This window comes from Suricata suricatta, chromosome 7, assembly GCF_006229205.1.
Source record: "Suricata suricatta isolate VVHF042 chromosome 7, meerkat_22Aug2017_6uvM2_HiC, whole genome shotgun sequence".
In the NCBI taxonomy this organism is placed as follows: domain Eukaryota; kingdom Metazoa; phylum Chordata; class Mammalia; order Carnivora; family Herpestidae; genus Suricata; species Suricata suricatta.
Window position 1 is genome coordinate 114,814,148 of NC_043706.1, and position 19,665 is coordinate 114,833,812.

At 41.5% G+C, this 19,665-nt stretch overlaps 1 protein-coding gene and 1 long non-coding RNA gene across 2 annotated transcripts in view; one reads left to right on the forward strand and one right to left on the reverse strand.

Moving 5' to 3' along the window:
* The first annotated feature begins 5,215 nt into the window (after positions 1-5,215).
* LOC115297045 lies at positions 5,216-5,760 on the forward strand. The gene is made up of 2 exons (XR_003911232.1): positions 5,216-5,316; positions 5,435-5,760. It is a non-coding gene; the product is annotated as an uncharacterized LOC115297045 (long non-coding RNA).
* A 3,707-nt stretch (positions 5,761-9,467) lies between these two features.
* Positions 9,468-19,665, reverse strand: part of SLC18B1 (solute carrier family 18 member B1) — a 23,904-nt gene continuing 13,706 nt past the window's right edge. Inside the window, exons 8-14 of the mRNA XM_029943232.1 lie at positions 18,688-18,789; positions 16,853-16,944; positions 15,426-15,521; positions 12,462-12,536; positions 11,706-11,799; positions 11,561-11,610; positions 9,468-10,636 (exon numbers count right to left, since the gene is read on the reverse strand). Coding sequence (XP_029799092.1) covers positions 10,570-10,636; positions 11,561-11,610; positions 11,706-11,799; positions 12,462-12,536; positions 15,426-15,521; positions 16,853-16,944; positions 18,688-18,789 — 576 coding nt within the window. The 3' untranslated portion in view covers positions 9,468-10,569. The remainder of the gene's footprint in view (positions 10,637-11,560; positions 11,611-11,705; positions 11,800-12,461; positions 12,537-15,425; positions 15,522-16,852; positions 16,945-18,687; positions 18,790-19,665) is intronic.

Here is a 19,665-nt window from a genome sequence, read left to right on the forward strand (position 1 = left end):
GAACAAGCTATCCTCAATTTCATATGGAACCACAAAAGACCCCGAATAGCCAAGTTATATTGAAGAAGAAAACCAAAAAGGGAGGCATCACAATCCCAGACTTTAGCCTCTACTACAAAGCTGTCATCATCAAGACAGTATGGTACTGGCATTAAAAACAGACACATAGACCAATGGAATAGAATAGAGAACCCAGAACTGGGCTCTCAAATGTACAGCCAATTAATCTTTGACAAAGCAGGAAAGAGTATCCAATGGAAAAAAGACTGCTTCTTTAGCAGGTGGTGCTGGGAGAACTGGACAGCAACATGCAGAAGAATGAAACTAGACCACTTTCTTACAACATACACAAAAATAAACTCAAAATGGCTGAAGGACCTGAATGTGAGACAGGAATCCATCAAAACCCTCGAGGATATAGTAGGAAACAACCTCCTTGATGTCAACTGCAGCAATTTCCTACTCAACACATCCCCAAAGGCAAGGGAAATGAAAGCAAAAATGAACTATTGGGACCTCATCAAGATCAAAAGCTTCTGCACTGCAAAGGAAACAATCAAGAAAACTGATAGGCAACCAATGACATGGGAAAAGATAGTTGCAAATGACATATTGGATAAAGGGCTAGTATCCAAAATGTACAAGGAACTCACCAAACTCCACACGGGAAAAACATAACCCAGTGAAGATATGGGCAGAAGACATAAATAGACACTTCTCCAAAGAGGACATCAGAATGCCTACAGGCCCTTGAAACAATGCTCAACGTCACTCATCATCAGGGAAATACATATCAAAATCACACTGAGATACCACCTCATGCCAGTCAGAGTGGCTAAAATGAACAAATCAAGAGACTATAGATGCTGGTGAGGGTGTGGAGAGATGGGCACCCTTCTACACTGTTGGTGGGAATGTAAACTGGTGCAGCCACTCTGGAAAACAGTGTGGAGGTTCCTCAAAAAACTATCAGTAGAACTCCCCTATGACCCAGCAATAGCACTGCTACGGATTTACCCAAAGGATACAGAAGTGCTGATGCATAGAGGCACATATATGCCGATGTTCATAGCAGCATTGTCAACAATAGCCAAATCATGGAAAGAGCCTAAATGTCCATCACCTGATGAATGGATCAAGAAAATATGGTTTATATATACAATGGAATACTACATGGCCATGAGAAAGAATGAAATCTGGCCATTTGTAGCAAAATGGATGGACCTCGAGGGTGTCATGCTAAGCGAAATAAGTCAGGCAGAGGACAGATACCATATGTTTGCACTCATAGTTCTAACAGGAGAACAGGAGAAACCTAATGGAGGACCATGGGGAGGGGAAGGGGGAAAGAGAGTTGGGGATAGAGAGGGACTCAAAATTTGAAAGACTATTGAATACGGAAAACAAACAGGGTTGAAAGGGGAGGGAGAGAGGGGGAAAAGTTGGTGATAATGGAGGAGGACACTTGTGGGGAAGAGCACTGGGTGTTATATGGAAACCAATTTGACAATAAACTATTTTTAAAAAAATAATAATAATAATAAAACTGGGAACCTGGAATAAAAAAAATAAAATAAAATATAGAAAGATCCTTGAGATAGAAAGAAGAGAATCATCTTTACAAACATTTCCAACAGAGGGAGTTGCTATTGTTTTAAATCTTCACAAGTAAACGATTTAATTCAAGACATAGCTTCCAGACTTTACATTTGCATGTTCATGACAGTGATTAAGTAAAGCTTAACTTCTTCAGTTTAGCACAGTTATAAAATAAACATTACCTGTCAGAGGTAACATTGATTAATCATAATTTACTGCTGAGTGCCTACTTTCTGATTTACCAATTTGTGATTAATGGACTTAGTTATGAGGGTGAAAAGTTACAATCTATTCAAATTTATTTGGTCAAGGCGTCACTATAAAAAAAACATAAAACTAGTTGTGAATCTGATTGTCTCTAAGAACAGTGTTCATTTGGGCTGGGTTTTACAACTATAATAAGGAAAAAGAATAGAAGTATAGTTTCTGCTTTGCACTCCCCTTCTTTGAACCTCTATCTCTCACCTAAGAGTTCAGGTCATCCTACCTGCTCTCCAGCCTTCACACGTTATTCTGAGAGTCAAAGACACGTGAAAGTCCTCTGTAAGATTATGATGAGGTCACAAGAATTAACGAAAAAGATCACCAATTTAGTAAGACATCGATCCTGACTGTTTACATGTTCTTTGTTAAGTTCACAGAGCTAATGCTGTTCAGTTAAACAAATCCAGTCCGTCCAGGGTGCTGTGCTGGGGAACAGCTGGGAAGAGGTTGTGGACGGGATACTGTGCCAAGCCTGCTGCACATCCATGCCAGGCACAACAAAAGGCATCCAAGCACCCAGCCACAGGAAGGCAAGGAGCATCTACAGGCTCTGACACAGGCTACAGGACTTCCCGGTCTGGCCTCTCTCCCAGATACGAAATGATAACGAGTGAGTTAAGAAAAAGTGTTGGAATCAGCATGTACAATTACTGACAGCATCTCCTCACAGGCAGCAAGGATGACACATCAAAATAGGTAGGAAGCAAGAAAAACAGAAAAATCAGGCCCTTCTTTGAAAACTATTTTTCTTGATACTGCATGCTGAAAAAGAAGACAAAGATACTCTACCCAAAAAAAAAAGGAACTGGGATAAAGGACGTTTCTGGACCGCCCCCCACCCACTGGATTCTTGGCACTCGTCCTTTGCAAGACAGTTTGAATCCGCCTCTGTGAAAGGAAATGTCTCTTTTGAGCAGAACCAGCCTGAACTTGAGGAGAGCTGGTGTGAACTTTAACCGGTGCTCCTCTGGCCTGGCCTGGCCTGGTGTGGGTGTTCACCTCTTCAGATTGTTAATGCGACTGAAGCTAAGGCAGGATCTGAAAGCATAATGACACATGATAGCCTGGGGCTCCCCACATGCCCTACTGGTTGAAAAGAACTAACCACAGGAAGGCGCCTCTAGCTGATTTTGGCCTAAAAACAACAGCAAGGTCACGTGGTTCAGCCTGCCGTGCTCCTTTCTGCTCTCAGAAATTTAGGAATGGGGGGAAGGGGGAAGATGTTGAGCTGCAGGGAACAGGTAGCATGCTCCCATATGGAAGGCCCCCACTTCTTCAGAAGAAAATCAGTAATGAGCTCCCTTGTTGATTTCACATGCAGATTGCTAACTTTTGTTCGGATCCAAGTTGACCAAAAGTTTCTTGCATTCACCAACAGACACCTGTAAAAACTCTCTTGGTTGGTGCTATAGACTGAATGTCTGTGTCCCCCCGCCCCCTCCCCTGCACTTCCCAAATCGATATGTTGAATCTTGATCCCCCATATGATAATATTAGGGGGTGGAGCCTTTGGGAGGTGATTAAGTCTTGAGGGTGAACTTTTCACCAATGGGAGATCTGCTCTTATAAAAGAGACCCCAGAGAGCTCCCTTGCTCTTTCTGCCCCATGAGGACACAGTGAGAAGTTGGCAGCTTGCAGCCAGGAAGCAGGTCCTCATCAGACCTGAAATCTGCAGGGGCCTTGTTCTTGGACTTCCCAGCCTCCCGAACTGTGAGAAATTTCTGTTGCTGATAAGCCATCCAGTCTACCGTATTCTGTTACAGCTGCCTGAACTGGCCAACATGGCTGGATTCAAAGTCAGCGTGACCACTGCAACTAAAACAAGTCCAAAGGAAATGGATCAAAGTCATTTGTTTAATCGATGAGGCAGTTGAGGAAACATGCACTTGAAAGGATACGATACATAGGTGCCTGGGTGGCTCAGTCAGTTCAGCACCCAACTTCGGCTCTGGTCATGATCTCCATCTTGCCTACAGCTCAGAGCCTGGAGTCTGCTTTGGATTCTGTGTCTCCCTTCCTGTCTCCCTCTCTCTCTACCCCTTCTCCATTCAAGCTTTCTCTTTGTTTCTCAAAAAATAAAATGTTTAAAAAAATTTAAATAAAGGATATGATACAAAAATGAAACTGGAATCACGAAACTTACAGAGGAAAAAGATAGATGGAAAGAGAAAAGTGTCAAGTTGCGGTACATTTATCGTTTTGTTGAGCAATATGAAAGTACCACAATAATTTATCATAATTCACCTTGTTTATTTTGAGTGAGCAAAGACCTAGAAAAGCAGGTCTGAGGCCCAAGATAACTACTTACAGGTTCTGTCAAAGCGAAGCCCTCCATTCTCCTGGATCCCATCTGCTTGTTTTTTTCCAAAGCCCGGGGCTCCTCCAATCACCCCTTTCAGTTTTGTTTTACTTTCCAGAGGATCTGCCCTCTTAGTCAGGGACCAGGGAAGGGAGTATTTGTTTTATTCTCACCTGACAACTCTGATTCTGGGGTTTTCTTTCAAACCATCATAGAGGCCAGGTTTACCCTGGCACGGTGGGATTACATGATTCCTACTGAACGAAGGCCAAGTGGCCAGGAGAAGTAACAGAGCAATAGAAGCTGGGAATTTTCTATCTCTGGGCCTACATTGACTCTTACATTCATATTACACTCTTTCTTTTTAGCACATTATTCTTCTATTGTAACACGGATCTCCTCTAGACCTTTCTTCGGGGTGGAGATAAGTACATTCGGTATAATCCTGCATCTAGTTACTGTTAACTTAGGTGACATGAGTTTTTTCTCACTACGGTTATGAGTCATGATGGTATTGAGTAACAATTAAGGAAGCCAGAGGCTTGGGTTTGAGTCATTTTCTAGCTGTGTGACTGTGAGCAAGTTATGTGCCACCATTTTCCTCACCAGCAAAATAGTGATGGACTCCGTGAGTTTTGCTGTTACTATGACTGCCTCATGTCTACAAGACAGAGGCTTCATTATGAGGCCAGCGCCCAGTGCATCTTGGACCCACATCTTTAACTCCTGCTGGTCAGCGGGCCACCTATTCCTGACTACTAACTAGTTAAAAGAGCATTAATCCATATTCTCTATTTTCTCATTATTCTGTCTCTTTCCACAAAGGCCTTCTTGTTCCACCTTTTCTATGTCAACCTGACCAGAATGGTTTCATCTGAAATTATTCAAGTCCATTTCTACGAGATAATCTTGATGGTTTTCCTTCTAACACTACCATAGATTCTCCCTCTGATCAACGACCCTCTGTTCTTATTTCTTGCACCATTCTATTTGTTTAAACCTCACACACAGACAAAAAAAAAAAAATGCTTACCAACAAACTGGATTACTCTTGCCTTGCTGTAGGGAATGGAAAATGACCCAACCGCTCTGGAAAACAGCTTGGCAGCTTCTTAAAAAACTAACCACGGCCTGGCCCCCTCTGGGATGACAGGTAAATCAGGGGGGTGGGGCGGGGTCCCTGTGCCTCCTCTATCCTCCTGTTCCCTGCCCTGGGAAAGGAGGCAGGACAGTGTGGAGAATTTAGAGACCCCAACACAGAAACTCTATAGATGTTTCTTCAGTTTCTTATGGGCCACACCAAAGACTGAAGTGACAATGCGCCAAGACAGAAGAAAACCCGCAGTTTTGTGTTGGTCTGCTTTGAACATCCAGAACCCCAACCTTACGTCATAGCTCTGCTACACGGAATTCGTTTACACGGGTGATCAGTTAATGTACAGTCCCTGTTTGGGAGCTCCAGCGCTTCTAAATCAACCATAGTCTTGAAAGCTGTGTGAAGACAAATTCCCTAACTACAGGAATGAAGAAGTTGTCAGCAGGTCTTACTGTTCCAGGCAGTTCTTTTCCAATTAATAATAATGCTGCTTTACCTCAAGAATATGTTTTCTTTCAAAAATGTGCAGCGGTGTGCAGGTAATGTGATGTGGCAGTTACCTTACTGCGGGATGACCGGGTCGCTTCCTAAGAGACATCCTTGTTCCCTCACCACCATGTTCCGGGTCCAGAGACTGGATCTCTTAGGAATGGATAACAACCAAGTGACTCTGATTTTTATCACACAAATAGAAAAGGCAAAAGCCAACCAGTAATAGTGATAGAACAGAAAACAATAGAGGAAATGAATATAGCCCAACGTTCTGCAAGTGTACAAAGGAAAGGTATTAGTATTGTGTTAAAGTGAAATAGTTATCGACACTGGTTTTAAATCTCTCAAAAGAAAAAAGAGGGGCGCCTGGGTGGTTCAGTCAGCTGGGTGTCTGACTTTGGCTCGGTCATGATCTCGCGGTCCGTGGGTTCAGGCCTCGCCTTGGGTTCTGTGCTGGCCGTTCAGAGCCTGGAGCCTGCTTTGGATTTTGTGTGTGTGTGTGTCTCTCTCTCTCTGCCCCGCCCCCGCTTGTGCTGTCTCTCTCTCTGTCTCAAAAATAGATAAACCAAAAAAAAAAAAATTTTTTTTAATTAAAGAAAAAAGAAAGCTCTATCTGAATTCATTCAACAACTAATCTTCTATCTGTCACTTTTGAAATATATAACGTGACAACTAATTTGATATTCAAATTTATCTTGAATGACAAAAACTTAAAAAGAATTTTTTTGTATTTATATTTGTTATGCTATTGTTGAACCATTGTCAACAAAAAATACACTTTGAGTTGTTTTACTACTGATGATGGAATTACTCTAAACTATAAATCACAAGTTATTAGCATGCTTTCCTAGATCATTCCCTATAACTCCAACTATAAATAGGCTGGAATTAGAAATGAAGCTGGGAATTTTCTGAAAGAAACTAGTGCAGATATTTAAAAATTGCAAGTTTTCCTAATGAAGACTAAACAAGCAGACTTTAGTTTCTTTTCATACTTTAGAAAACATTTTCTTCAGTCTAACTATGTTCTTTCTGAGCCTTACTCTGCTGTGGGTTTAGCTCATAAACTGAGGACATATGACAATGATACCAAAGGAAAGGTAACTGTCATAGTCCTCTTTAGATCATTCCCTTTTGATATGATTGTATGTAAATAAAGATATCTGCTTCTTTATTTCTCATTTACTAACTGTATTTAATGAAAATTAGTTGGCTATGTAGTATTATTATTCACCTCTTTTGCCACCTAGGTTTGAGAGGGTATATTTAACATATTGAATCTCAATAAATTAATAAACAAAAGGATATTACATTAAGGTATGACATTTAACATTTATTGTCTAAATCAACTTCCTTATGTAAAATAAATGGGTCATTTGGGGCAAAGTTAAGCATCATGCAATCCAGAAGTTATATTCCTGGGCATTTATCTCAGAGAAGTTAAAGATTTATGTCCACAAAAAAGAACCTTGTACATGAATGTTCATACCAACTTTGTGTTTATAACCATAAAATGGAAATAATCCAGATGTCCTTAAGTGGATGAATAAAAATAGTGCATATCCATACCATGGAATGCTATTTATCAATAGACAGAAGTCAACTACCATGATCTAAAGAGCATTTGGCTGAATGGGAAAAACAATCCCCAAAGGTAACATCCTATAGGATTCCATTTACACAAGATTCTTGAAATGATGCCATTATAGAACTGGTAAGAGAGTAGTGCTTGCTTAGGATTAAGGAGGGGGTGAGGGTGAGTGGGAAGCAGGCATGCCTATGAAAGGATAACATGAAGGAGGGGACTGTTCTGTACCTTGACTCCATCTTGGTTTTAATAGTGCACTGCCCTGTTGCAAGATGTTACCACTGTGGGAGCCTCGGTATAGAATAATGGTCTCTGTATTACTTCTGTGTATTATGTCCACTGCATGTGAACCAGGAATTATCAAGGGGAAATAAAGTTTCAGAAAAACAATTTGTGAATTTTTATTTGCGCTTTTTATTTTATTTTCCTTTTGGATTAATTTACATGTCGTATATATATAATATGACACCTCTTATTTCTTATTCTACATTGTCTCATTTTTTTAAAAAAAGTTTCTTTTAAGCTGGGCACCTTCCTTACATTTAGAGGAATACATATATAAAAATATAAACACACCTACAGTTATTTCCTTGATAGTTTTGACCTACCTTTTAATCAAAATTCCTCTCTTTTCTCATATATTTAACTTTTTTTTGTCATCTATTCTAGTACCCGCAAAATCATAAAACGAGGAAGTGGCAAAGTTAGTTTTGTATAAGGTGTCTGTAAATACACAGGAAGATGGCGACGTGTACTAAAAGCAACATGTTGGGGGGTGGGGGCAGAAACCTCTCACCAGAAATATTGGAATCTTTGCGTTGACCTTGAACTCCCAACAGTCAACAGAGCTGGTAGTCCAGAGGTCGCCGCGCCCAAGCTGGGAGCCGCAGGATCGATCGCCACGGTGATTTAATAGCGGCCCCGTGCGGCAGCGGCCGGAACTGCAGGTATTCAGCGTCAAACTCAGACCTTGGGCAGAAACTCAGGTGCAGTGGGTCAGGGCACACTCCATCCTGGTTCAATTCTGGGAAGTGGGGCGCAGGGGGCTGGGTGACCGCCCACTTCTCCTCGCATGCACTGGACCACCCTCTGGGGTGCTCACAACGGAGGGACTTTGGGGGAGGAGGGCAATGAAGAGCTCATGGGATTTGTGAAGGCTCAACTTCGGTAATTAAAGCCAATTTTCCAAAACGTGGTTGCTCTCCATCATCCCTATCTCCATCACCCTTTTAATTTTTTTCGCTCTGGTGGTGGTAAAGAGCATCCCATCATAGGTTGGTTTTCCTCTTCAGGATATTATTTGCTCCTATCCTTCTCCATCTCACTTTCCCCATCATCCACCCACATCCTCAAGCCAAAACCTTGAGTCACTCCTAAATTCCTCTCTCACCTCACTCTACATGAGCAGGTCCTGTTGTCTCCACATCCAAACATCTTTTACTCTCCATCTCCACCACCACCTCCGTGCTCCAAACTGCTAATGTTTGTCTCTAGAAGTTCCCATAGATCTCCCTCCATCCCTGCTAATCTATTAGTACCCCCGCTCACATGCACACCTAGAGACAACGAGCCTCCTGAAACATGAATCAAATTCTGGAGTCCCCTGTTGAGAAGCTGGCTCCTTCCTACCTCCTACCTCCTCTGTTTACCAGATTTCAGCCACGTGGGCCACAGTTTCGTCTTGACCAGGTCAAACCCTTTTGTGCGGGCTAGGCAAGGCTCTCCCCCCGGATGACTGCCTCATTCTTTTTAATTTTATGTTTTTAATTTATTTTTGAAAGACAAAGAGAGAGACAGCGTGAGCAGGGGAGGGTCAGAGAGAGAGGGAGACACAGAACCGGAAGCAGGCTCCAGGCTCTGAGCTAGCTGTCAGCACAGAGCCTGATGCGGGGCTCAAACCCACAAACCGTGAGATCGTGACCTGAGCCGATGCCAGAAGCCGGAGGCTTAACCAGTTGAGCCGCCCAGGTGCCCCTGACTGCCTCATTCTCATCCTTTACGTCTCAGTTCAAATGTCTCACCTCCATGGCGAGGCCTTATCTAAATCAGGACCCCACAGCTAATTACTCCAGCCACTTTCCCTTTCGTATCCCTATGTTTCCCCTTTAATAGCAACTCTATAAGAGAATGGGAGATCCTGGTATTTATTTATAGTTTGTCTGTTCCACCGGAATGTAAGTTCCAAAAAGCAGAGATTGTGTTTATTTTGATCACGGTTAAATTCCTAGCATGTCACAGACTGTCAGTTTAGAGAAGTCATTCAATAAATATTTTTGAATCAATATATTTCTTCTATTAAAAAAAGGGGATTAAATGTGGCTACAACACCACCATGAAAACACATCAGGAGGTATGAGGATTACACAGTAAAGATTCACCCACTTGATTCACCCACTTAAAGCAACAGGACGAATTTTACACAAAGTCAGACAAACACCTTCCCTAAAATATAATAAGCAATCCTATGGGCTTATCTGCTTTGGGAATGGGATACATCTACCAGAAGTAGGTTTTAGAAAAAAAACAAAAACCAAAAACCAGACAGTAGAACTGAAATAGGGACATTAAGGCAAATGAGTAATGTTTAAACTAAGCATTTTTTATAAATCCAGATCATAATCCAAAGTACGTTACAAAAGTGAAATTCTAAAGTACGGTTATTCTTGTAACTTTCACACAAACAAAACTTCTAGAAGAGCTGAGGGCCTGGAAATACAACTTTTGCATGAAAGGCAGGAAGGCTGCCTTCAGAAGAAGAATCTTAGCCCCCAGAGAAAGCATGCCTTTTAAAAACTGATTTCACAGTAACTGTTCTATTCTCTACATTATAAGTAATCTTTATATTACTTTTAGGCATATAAAATTAATTAATTTATTTCCCTGTTAATAAAGAAAAGGTACATTCACAGAATTAGCGCATTTAGAATAAAAAGTAAACAGAGGAAACAGGAGACCTGGAGTCAGTAACCTCTTCAAGGACAAATTTGATTACCTAAAAACAAAAACTTCTGCTGATTCTCAACTGTTCCTCTCATACTTAATGTTTCACATATGACCAGCTTTTCAGGAAAGCCCAACACAGGATTATCCAAAAATATGTTGAGACTTTCAGGATGCTGGTATCGGGTCTGTGGAGTTTGATATGAACTAGTAAGAAAACCCTTTCAACTTGGATGTTCAAGGCCAGGAGCATGGGTCTCCTCAAGGGTATCCATCCCGGATTCCTAAGGCTAGGTGTCATCGGGTAAGAGAGCAGTTCGTTCTTCTTCTGTGCCGAGGATATTCTGGGATGGAGACCTGCGTTGAAGGGATAAAGAGAACCTTAATGTTTGTCATCTTAAAAAACCCAGTACCTCCATCTCTGCCTTTCCCCCAAATGGATCAGCCAAGTGACGAGGCTTACAGTGCTCAGAAATCTGCTGACTGAAGGATGCGTGTAGAATGGTGATTTCTTTTCCACTCCCCTGGGCTGACTTTTCTTTCTTTTTTTAACGTTTATTTATTTTTGAGAGAGAGCAAAAGAGAGACAGTGTGTGAACAGGGGAGGAGCAGAGAGAGAGAGAGAGAGAGAGAGAGAGACAGAATCGGAAGCAGGCCTCAGGCTCTGACCTGTCAGCAGAGCCCGACACAGGGCTTGAACTCACAAACCGCAAGATCATGACCTGAAATGAAGTCGGATGCTTAATCAACTGAGCCATTCAGGCGCCCCGACTTTTCTTTTTTTAAATATTTATTTATTTTGGGAGAGAGAGAGTGTACAAGGAGGGGAGGGTCAGAAAGAGAGACACAGAGAGAGACAGAGACAGAGAGAATACCAAAGAGGCTCCATGAACCAGTGTAGAGCCCACTAGGGGCTCAAACTCACGATCCCAACTGTGAGATAATGACCTGAGCCGAAATCAAGAGTCTGATGCTTAACCAACTGAGCCACCCAGGTCCTTAAAAGGCTGACTTTTTTTTTAAACATATATTTATTATCGCGAAATAGAGAGGGACAGAACATGAGCAGGGGAGGGTCAGAGAAAGAGGACAGAGACACAGAATCTGAAGCAGGCTCTAGGTTCTGAGCTGTCAGCACAGAACCCAACGTGGGGCTCTAACCCAACAAACTGCGAAATCATGACCTGAGCTGAACTTGTACGCTTAACCAACTGAGCCACCCAGGAGCCCCAAAAGGCTGACTTTTCAAGAGAATAAAATAAGCTCAAGAATTGACCATACCTTCTACTCCGGGAGTGCTCACACAGGTAAAACAAGCCCATCACTAATCCCTGTAACACAATTAAAGGAACAATTAATGCCAATGCTCTAAGTCCCACTTCTCCAGAAATGTAAGGAAGATGAAAACAAAAGACTGACTACTCACACTTGTCAGAGCCCAAAGACCTTGCACAGCAGCTGCCCATTCAAAACCAATTTTCTCATATAAAAATCCACCCAGGGTGGGTCCTATAAAAGCACTAACAATGAAAAGAAGAAACCGTATTAAATAGTGTAAAAAAATTATTTCCTAATGGCTGCATAATCCCTCAGTCATAGGTCTTCATTAAATTGAAACTCTGAGTACTAAAGACAGAAGCCAACTGCTGGGTGGACCACTGGGTGTGACAAAACAATGCTACCTGATAATGATGATGTTTAAATCTTTTTAAACAATCTTAAAATTATAACTGCTTCTGAAAAGTTGGTGTCTTACATAAGAATTTAAAAATGGTGACATGCACGCAATAGAATATTATTCTATTGTTCTCAATAATTGTATTGCAAATAACTTAAGTCTGCACATATTTATTGAGATAGTTTACAGTTCTAGCATACAGTTATTCCTCAGGACTAGCAAAGAATAAAAACAAAACAAATGAAGGGTCCTGAAACATGCACCTGTTAAAGGAACTTAGAAAGATCACTTAAGACAAAATATATGGGGACCACTTTGATTAGGAATTAAATTGCTAGTATAACCACTGATCCTGGAGTCACAGGGTGTGGGTTAGGACTCCAGCACTGCCCTAAATGAATTAGGGGCCTTTGGGCAACTCATCAGACCTCTCGGGGTCAATTTCTTCATGCAAATGCAGATAGTATTTTCCATCTTGCAGGTGTGAACGCAATGACTACTCACCCAACTGACCACATGGCACCGAAGAGACCCGACACAAGTCCCAAGGTACTTAATCCTTCTTCAAATCCATTTTCACTGCAAAGAGATAAGAGTAGATCCCTTATGAATAGGGAACCTGCATGACAGCAAGAACGGCGTGTGACAGATCAATTAAAAGAAACTGGGAGTAATCCAGGGGCGCCTGGGGGGCTCAGTTGGGTAAGTGGCTGACTTCGGTTTAGATCATGATCTCACGGATTGTGGGTTCAAGACCCACATTGGGCTCTATGCTGCCATCTCAGAGCCTGAAGCCTGCTTCAGATTCTGCATCTCCCTCTCTTTGCCCCTCCCTGGCTCACACTCTGTCTATCAAGAATGAATAAACGTTAAAAAAAAAAGAGAGAGAGAGAGAGAGAGAGACTGGGAATAATCTGAACAAAACCATCAGACAAAATACTTTGTTTCTAAGATAAAAGCTAATCTAATTTGAAGGAATTTTGAGTTACGTTTACTCCATGGTTTTCTAAAATTAATTTAATTGCATATCTAAAATAGGATACTAAGAATCATGACCCATTTGCATGAAGTCTCATAAAATATATATAATTAAGAAATTGTTTTCTTTAATGTTTTCTTTATTTTTTAGGGAGAGAGTGTGAGCAGGGGAGGGGTAAAGAGAGGGAGACAGAGGATCAGAGGTGGACTCCCTGCTGACAGCAGCAAGCCCATGTAGGGCTTGAACTCATGAACCCATGAGATCATGACCAAAGCCAAAGTTGGATGCTAAACCGACTGAGCCAATCAGGTGTTCCTAATTAAGAAAGTCTTAAAATGAGATGAACATGCAAAGAGAATAATGGACAACTTTTAGGAAACACTGAGGCCACTCCCTATTCCTCAGAAAACTGTTGAATCAACCCCGCTGATATTTTCCTGTTCCAGTTCACCTGGAGTTCTTCATCGTCATGCCTCATAAACAACACTGATGGCCAAGTGACAAAGGCCTGGCTCTTTGGTCTTCCTCTGGTTTCCAGCATAGAGCCCTTAACACCCTTGGAATGTCCTAAGTGACTCAAACAATTTCAAGTATCTTTTGTTATGTTAATGTGATGACTTTTAGGGGCTGGTCACCCAGCGAGTCAACCATGTGATTAGAGGGGTTAGAAATTCCCAAATCCAGAACCCCCACCCCCACACCCCCACATCTCTGAAGAGATGTCAGTGGCTGGAGACAGAATCAATGACCGATGGTGAGTGATTAATCAATCATCAATGTGTCAGTGTCCAGAAAATCCCCAAAAGGACAGGGTGAGAGAGCAACTGAGCTGGTAAACCAGAACCTTTCCACATGCCAGTGTGCCAGGGCCCCCAAACCCACAAGGGCAGAAGTTCCTTTGTTTGGGTTACTCAACGTGTCTTTTCATCTGGCTGTTGATTCACATCCTTTCATCTCTTTTGTAACAAATCATTAAATCTAATGAGTACACTGGATTCCAGAGTTCTGTGGGTCACTCTAGTAAATTAGCTGAACTTGAGGATATCAAGGGAATCTCTGATTGACAGACCAGTCGGTCAGAAGTACATGTAAAAACTGGACTTGCAAGTAGCAGGTGAAGCAGAGGGCAGTGGGATGGAGCCTTCACCCGTGGGATCTGAGATGATCGCCAGATGGAGAGCCTCAGAAGGGAGGCGCATCATAGGACACCTAGCTGGTTTTGGAGAATTGCTTGGTGGTGTGGGAGGTGTGCCCCCTCTCTCCATCCTGCCCCCTGGAAATGGGACTAGAATCCTTTTACCTGGTCATTGTATGCCCTGCCTGGACCTTCTCCATGAGAAGGAAACAACACTGAGGCCTTTCCTCTGTGCTTTAGCTTCTCAAAAGCGTATCTGTTTTTAGGCATCAACCAAGCCAACCATCCACAATCATCCATCAATCACCTACAACTCATTTTACCTATCATCGTATTAATATTCCTATATACAGTAAAACCTTGAATTGTAACTTGTTCCATGAGTGTTCTGCAAGACGATCAAACATTTCTAACAAATTTTAACTTGATGAATAAGAGTAGAATGTGACGAATGTCCATGATCACAACTGAGGCAATGGTTCTTCTCTCTCTCATTGCAGGATTGTGGGTGATCATAGACACAATGTCACATTTCCTCAAAATCCTCAAAAGGAGGCAAAGGCAAGTGTCATTGGATAGGTTTCTTGTTAAAGTCGCATGAAAAGAAAAAGATTCCATTGAGCCAATGGATGACAGTGATCCCATTAGTGACTATGAAAGTCATCCTACGCTATAACCCTCCTCTCTCTTATCTCCCTCACTCGAGCCACGAAGGTTTTCAAAGATAAGTGCAGGTTAATTTGTTTATATTTATTTATACTTTATATTTCATTATTTTGCATTGTATTACAGTATTGTAATAACTTTAAAAAAAATTTTTTTTTAGTTTTGAAAGAGAGAGAGAGAGACAGCGTGAGCAGGGGAGGGTCAGAGAGAGAGAGAGGGAGACACAGAATCCAAAGACAGGCTCCAGGCTCTGAGTGGTCAGCAAGAACCGTGACCATGACCGTGAGATCATGACCTCAGCCAAAGTCAGACGCTTAACTGACAGAGCCACCCAGGTGCCCCCTGTGATCACTTTTATACGAATATTTTTGGATTGTGAAATGAATTACCTGAGTTTCCATCATATCTTAAGGGGAAATTCACTTTGATATACAAATGCTTTGGATTATAAGCATGTTTCTGGAACGAATTATGGTCACAAACTAAGGTTTTACTGTGTTTTCATTTAAATTGCAGTTTTATTGCATATAGTTGTATCAGAATATTACATGCCATAAAATCATGAAGATTTGGTCTTGTAAAAAAAAAAAAAGAAATCCAACATTCCTACAAAATTGAGAAATTCAAGAAAGCCTGTGATGCTTACTGCTATCTGTGACACAGCCCCTCAAGCACAGGAGTGACTTACTATGCACAATTGAGAATCTCCGGGAAGGTTGGAATTATACTCATTCCAGCCGAGATGCCATTCAAGACCAATATCAGCACCAGCAGCCAGAGTTGACTGCAAAACAATTTCGGAAAAGGAAGCAAAACAAAACAACATTAGCATGTTGAAACACAGAGCTCACGTTAAGGCGGGCAGGCTGACCAGCATACTTGGCTGGTCCCCTTTCCATCTGATCTCTCATTCCCATCGGATCTCTCTAGCACCCTCTAGCCCCTCCCACTTTGAAGGGGTTGGGGATCAATTCACCAGGATACCTCAATTTCTTTGGTCACACATGTCACATGCCCTCTTATCACCATATGAAATCTTCTCAAAATTGGTTATAAGTTAATGTCACTGCTTCAATCACTTGGCTTTGAAATTCAATTGGCAGAAAAAAATGGTATAGAAGGGAAGTGGAAAAGAAGGGACAGGAAACTAATTTGCTCCATTTCTTACACTGTGCTAGCGACTTAACATCCATTACCCCACTGAATCCATGCAGCAATAGTCTGCCAAGTAAGCACCTTTATCAGCTCCTTTTGGAAATAAGAAAACGGAGGCTCTTGGAAGCTAAATGATTTGCCCAAGTTCACATATCTAGTAAGTGGCAAAGCAGAATGCAAGCCCAAACGTGAAGGTCCCAAATCTGAGATCCTTGCTCTTTCCATGTCATGCTTTATCCCCCAAAACCAGCTGAAAAGCTCTAAGCTCCCTTTATTTTAGCAAATAAAGTACATTTAACAAGCTCTAATGAGAAGTACTACATGCTAAGAATGATAAACAAACAAACAAACAAACAAAAAAGATTTCTACAGCCTCAAGATTTGAGGAGTAGAAAAAACAAAAGCACATTTTAAGAACTGTCAGCCAAATGGAGGTAGCAACAAATGCTATTTTAAATTTTTTATATGGTTTTTAAATTTATTTTTGAGAGACAGAGACAGTGCGAGCAGGGGAGGGTCAGAGAGAGAGGGAGACACAGAATTCGAAATAGGCTCCAGGCTCTAAGCTGTCAGCACAGAGCCCGACGCAGGGTTCGAACCCACAAACCGTGAGATCATGACCTGAGCCAAAGCTGGACGCTTAACCGACTGAGCCACCCAGGCACCCCAACAAATGCTATTTTAAAAATAAAGTCCACACAAGTGTGCAATTGAAACACAAAGGGAGAAGTGTTTTTCGAATTTCATACAGATGTGATGCATTTCTATCTGATTGCACCAGTGCAGGTAAGGGAGAATATTGCCAGTCCAACCAACAATGCAACATAGTCCTAAATCAAGGCAATTATTTAAATAATAAGGTTCGAAATATCAAACCATACCAACATCACACACACAAAAAAATCTTAAATAATTCTTAATGCGATTCAGCCAAGAATACAGAAGAAGGAAAAAAATTACCTCCGAATGTGCAAGATTGGGATAGGTCCTAAGAGCATGTAGCATCCTGCTGTGATTATGTTTCCCCAAACCAGAAACCACTTCCTGAGATGCTGGTAAAGAGAAGGAGAGTCCAAAAAAACCCTGAGAGGTAAAGCCCTTCCATCATCAAAGCATATGCACGAAAATCACTGAAGAACACAAACCATGATATTTAAAAATCCAAATACACTGCAGAAAATGAAACTTCACATTTAAGAGAAAATAGGTAGATAGTAAACAGAAAAGCAAGCCAATATACCCCGAGATAGGGAGTTCCTAAGGACAAGGAAGGGAAGGGAAAAGAGTGTATTGTAGATTTTACACAATGAACTATCCCCAGAGTAACAATTTAAAAAGCAGTCATCTTGGGGCACCCGGATGGCTCCGTCAGTTAAGCATCTGACTTGGGCTCAGGTCATAATCTCATGGTTGGTGAGTTCGAGCCCCGTGTCAGGCTCTGTGCTGACAGCTCAGAGTCTGGCCTCTGTTTTGTATTCTTTGTCTCCCCCGCCCCTCCGTCTCTCTGCCCTTCTCTCACTCACGTTCTGTCTTTCTCTCAAAAAATGAATAAACATTTTTAAAAAATTAAAAAAATAAAAAGCAGTTATCACAATGAACCACTTGGCAGATACGGTACCTGAAAAATTCACATTATTTAAAAAGCACCCAACGAAATTATTCGTTTTAAACTACTTGAATGCAGGCTGAAAATTCTAGGCATAAAGTATCCGTTCAGTTATATAAGACTGTCTGAAAAGAAGCTCCACTCTTTAAGACACTTTTTTGTCACCTGGATTACTAAGTAATCTCCATGTCTTGATAAGTATTTATGCAAGTTTAACGAAGAGGGTAATGCAAACAAGTAAAAACACTAAAGCCACAGAAGCTTAGGATTTGGTTAACAGTACTTACTAGTACTGTACACCAGGCATCTGGAGGGAACGGTTTAGACCTAAGCAAAGGGGAACAGAAGGGAATTTCTCTTAGGATAGCTACAGGATCACAGTGCACATCGATGTAGCCACTCCTTTCATTCCCCCAGAAAAAAAGGAAATTATCTCCTCTGAATCTAACCCTGTCCTAACTACCTCTGGGACTCTGCCTTAATTATTATTTTTTTAATGTTTATTTATTTTTGAGAGACAAAGCAGGAATGGGACGAGGGCAGAGAGAGAATCCCAAGCAGGCTCCGCACCATCAGTGCAGAGCCCGATGTGAGGCTTGAACTCACGATCCACGATATCATGACCTGAGCCAAAATCAAGAGTCAGACGTTCCACTGACTGAGCCACCTAGGCGCCCCCTGCCCTAATTATTAAGGCCGATCCATGTATTTTGTACCAAGTGAGTTTTTTCCTTTCGAGTGTCTAATCCAATAGTTTTTCAACAGTCTTGTTAGCACAGACCCCATGTTCCTCAGAAGAACCGATTAAAAGTGAATGTTCTCAGAGTGATGGCAGGTTGGAAGGCACTGGAACCCCTCCATCAACTCCAAAAATTGAATATAGTAGCATTTAAATGTTTTCGCCCCCTCAAATAAGATTAATAAAAGAGAAAATATAGAGGTGATGGATGTGTTAATTAACTCGACGGAGGACATCCTTTCACAATGGATTCGGATCTCCAATCACCATGATGCACACTTTAAATATCTTACAATTTTATTTCTCAATTAAACAGTAATAAGCTAAACATTTTTTTAATCAAATGTCAATTCTAATCAATGGAACTGTAGAGTTCCAGAAGCATGGCTGGAAAGCCCACCAGTCTAAATATACAAAGGTGTTTCTCAAATGTAGATGAAGTGTACGTACCGGTATTTTGTCACTTAGTAAACCAAACAGCGGTGAAGAAATGGAGTAGGATAGTGCCAAACCCAGGAATACCAGCCCCACGGAGCCAGCTGGTAAATCAAACTGTAAAAGAATTTTTTATTCGAGTTACATCATTAAGTCATGTTCTAAATAAACAAAAACTTTTTTTAAAAAGTTGATTTCTTTGAGAGAAAGAAAATGAACAAGTAGGAGAAGGGCAGAGAGAGAGAGGGAGACAGAGAATCCCAAGGAGGCTCCATGCTGGCAGTACAGAGCCCAAGGCAGGGCTGGAACTCACAAACCATGAGATCATGACCTGAACCAAAATCAAGAGCTGGACGCTTAACTCACTGAGTCACCCACGTGCCACCAAACATAAACCTTTTCTGCCCACTTTTTCAGTTCCTGTTATCTACCATGAGCCCACTACTAACACTTAGCCATACTTCCTAATTTTTAAATGGATTACTTTTTCTCTATGAGGGGAAAAAAAATCTAACCAGAGGTCAAAAGTCCTAGATATCTTGTTTTGCTGCATTTGATACTGTATATATAATTTTGTTTCTATGAATCATAGTATATTTATGTTTAAACCAGTGCTGCAAAACTTTGTGTGCATCAGGATGACCCAGATAACTTTTTTTTAAATGTTTACTTATTTATTTAGAGAGAGAGGATGGGAGCAGGGCTGGGGAAGAGAGAGAGGGAGAAAGAGAGAGAATCCCAAACAGCACAGAGCCAGACACGGGGCTTGAACCTTGAGATCATGCCCTGACAGAAATCCAAAGTGAGTTACTTAACTGAGACACCTAGGCGCCACTGGAGAACTTGTTAAAATGGTTTCTTACTTGGATCCAAGTGCTAACATGCCTTGGTTCAAGGGATGGGGCGTGGGAAGGTTCTTAGATTTCAGCCCTAGAATTTCTGATTCAAAAGGTATGAGATGGGGCCAGATAATTTGATTTCTTTTTTTTTTTT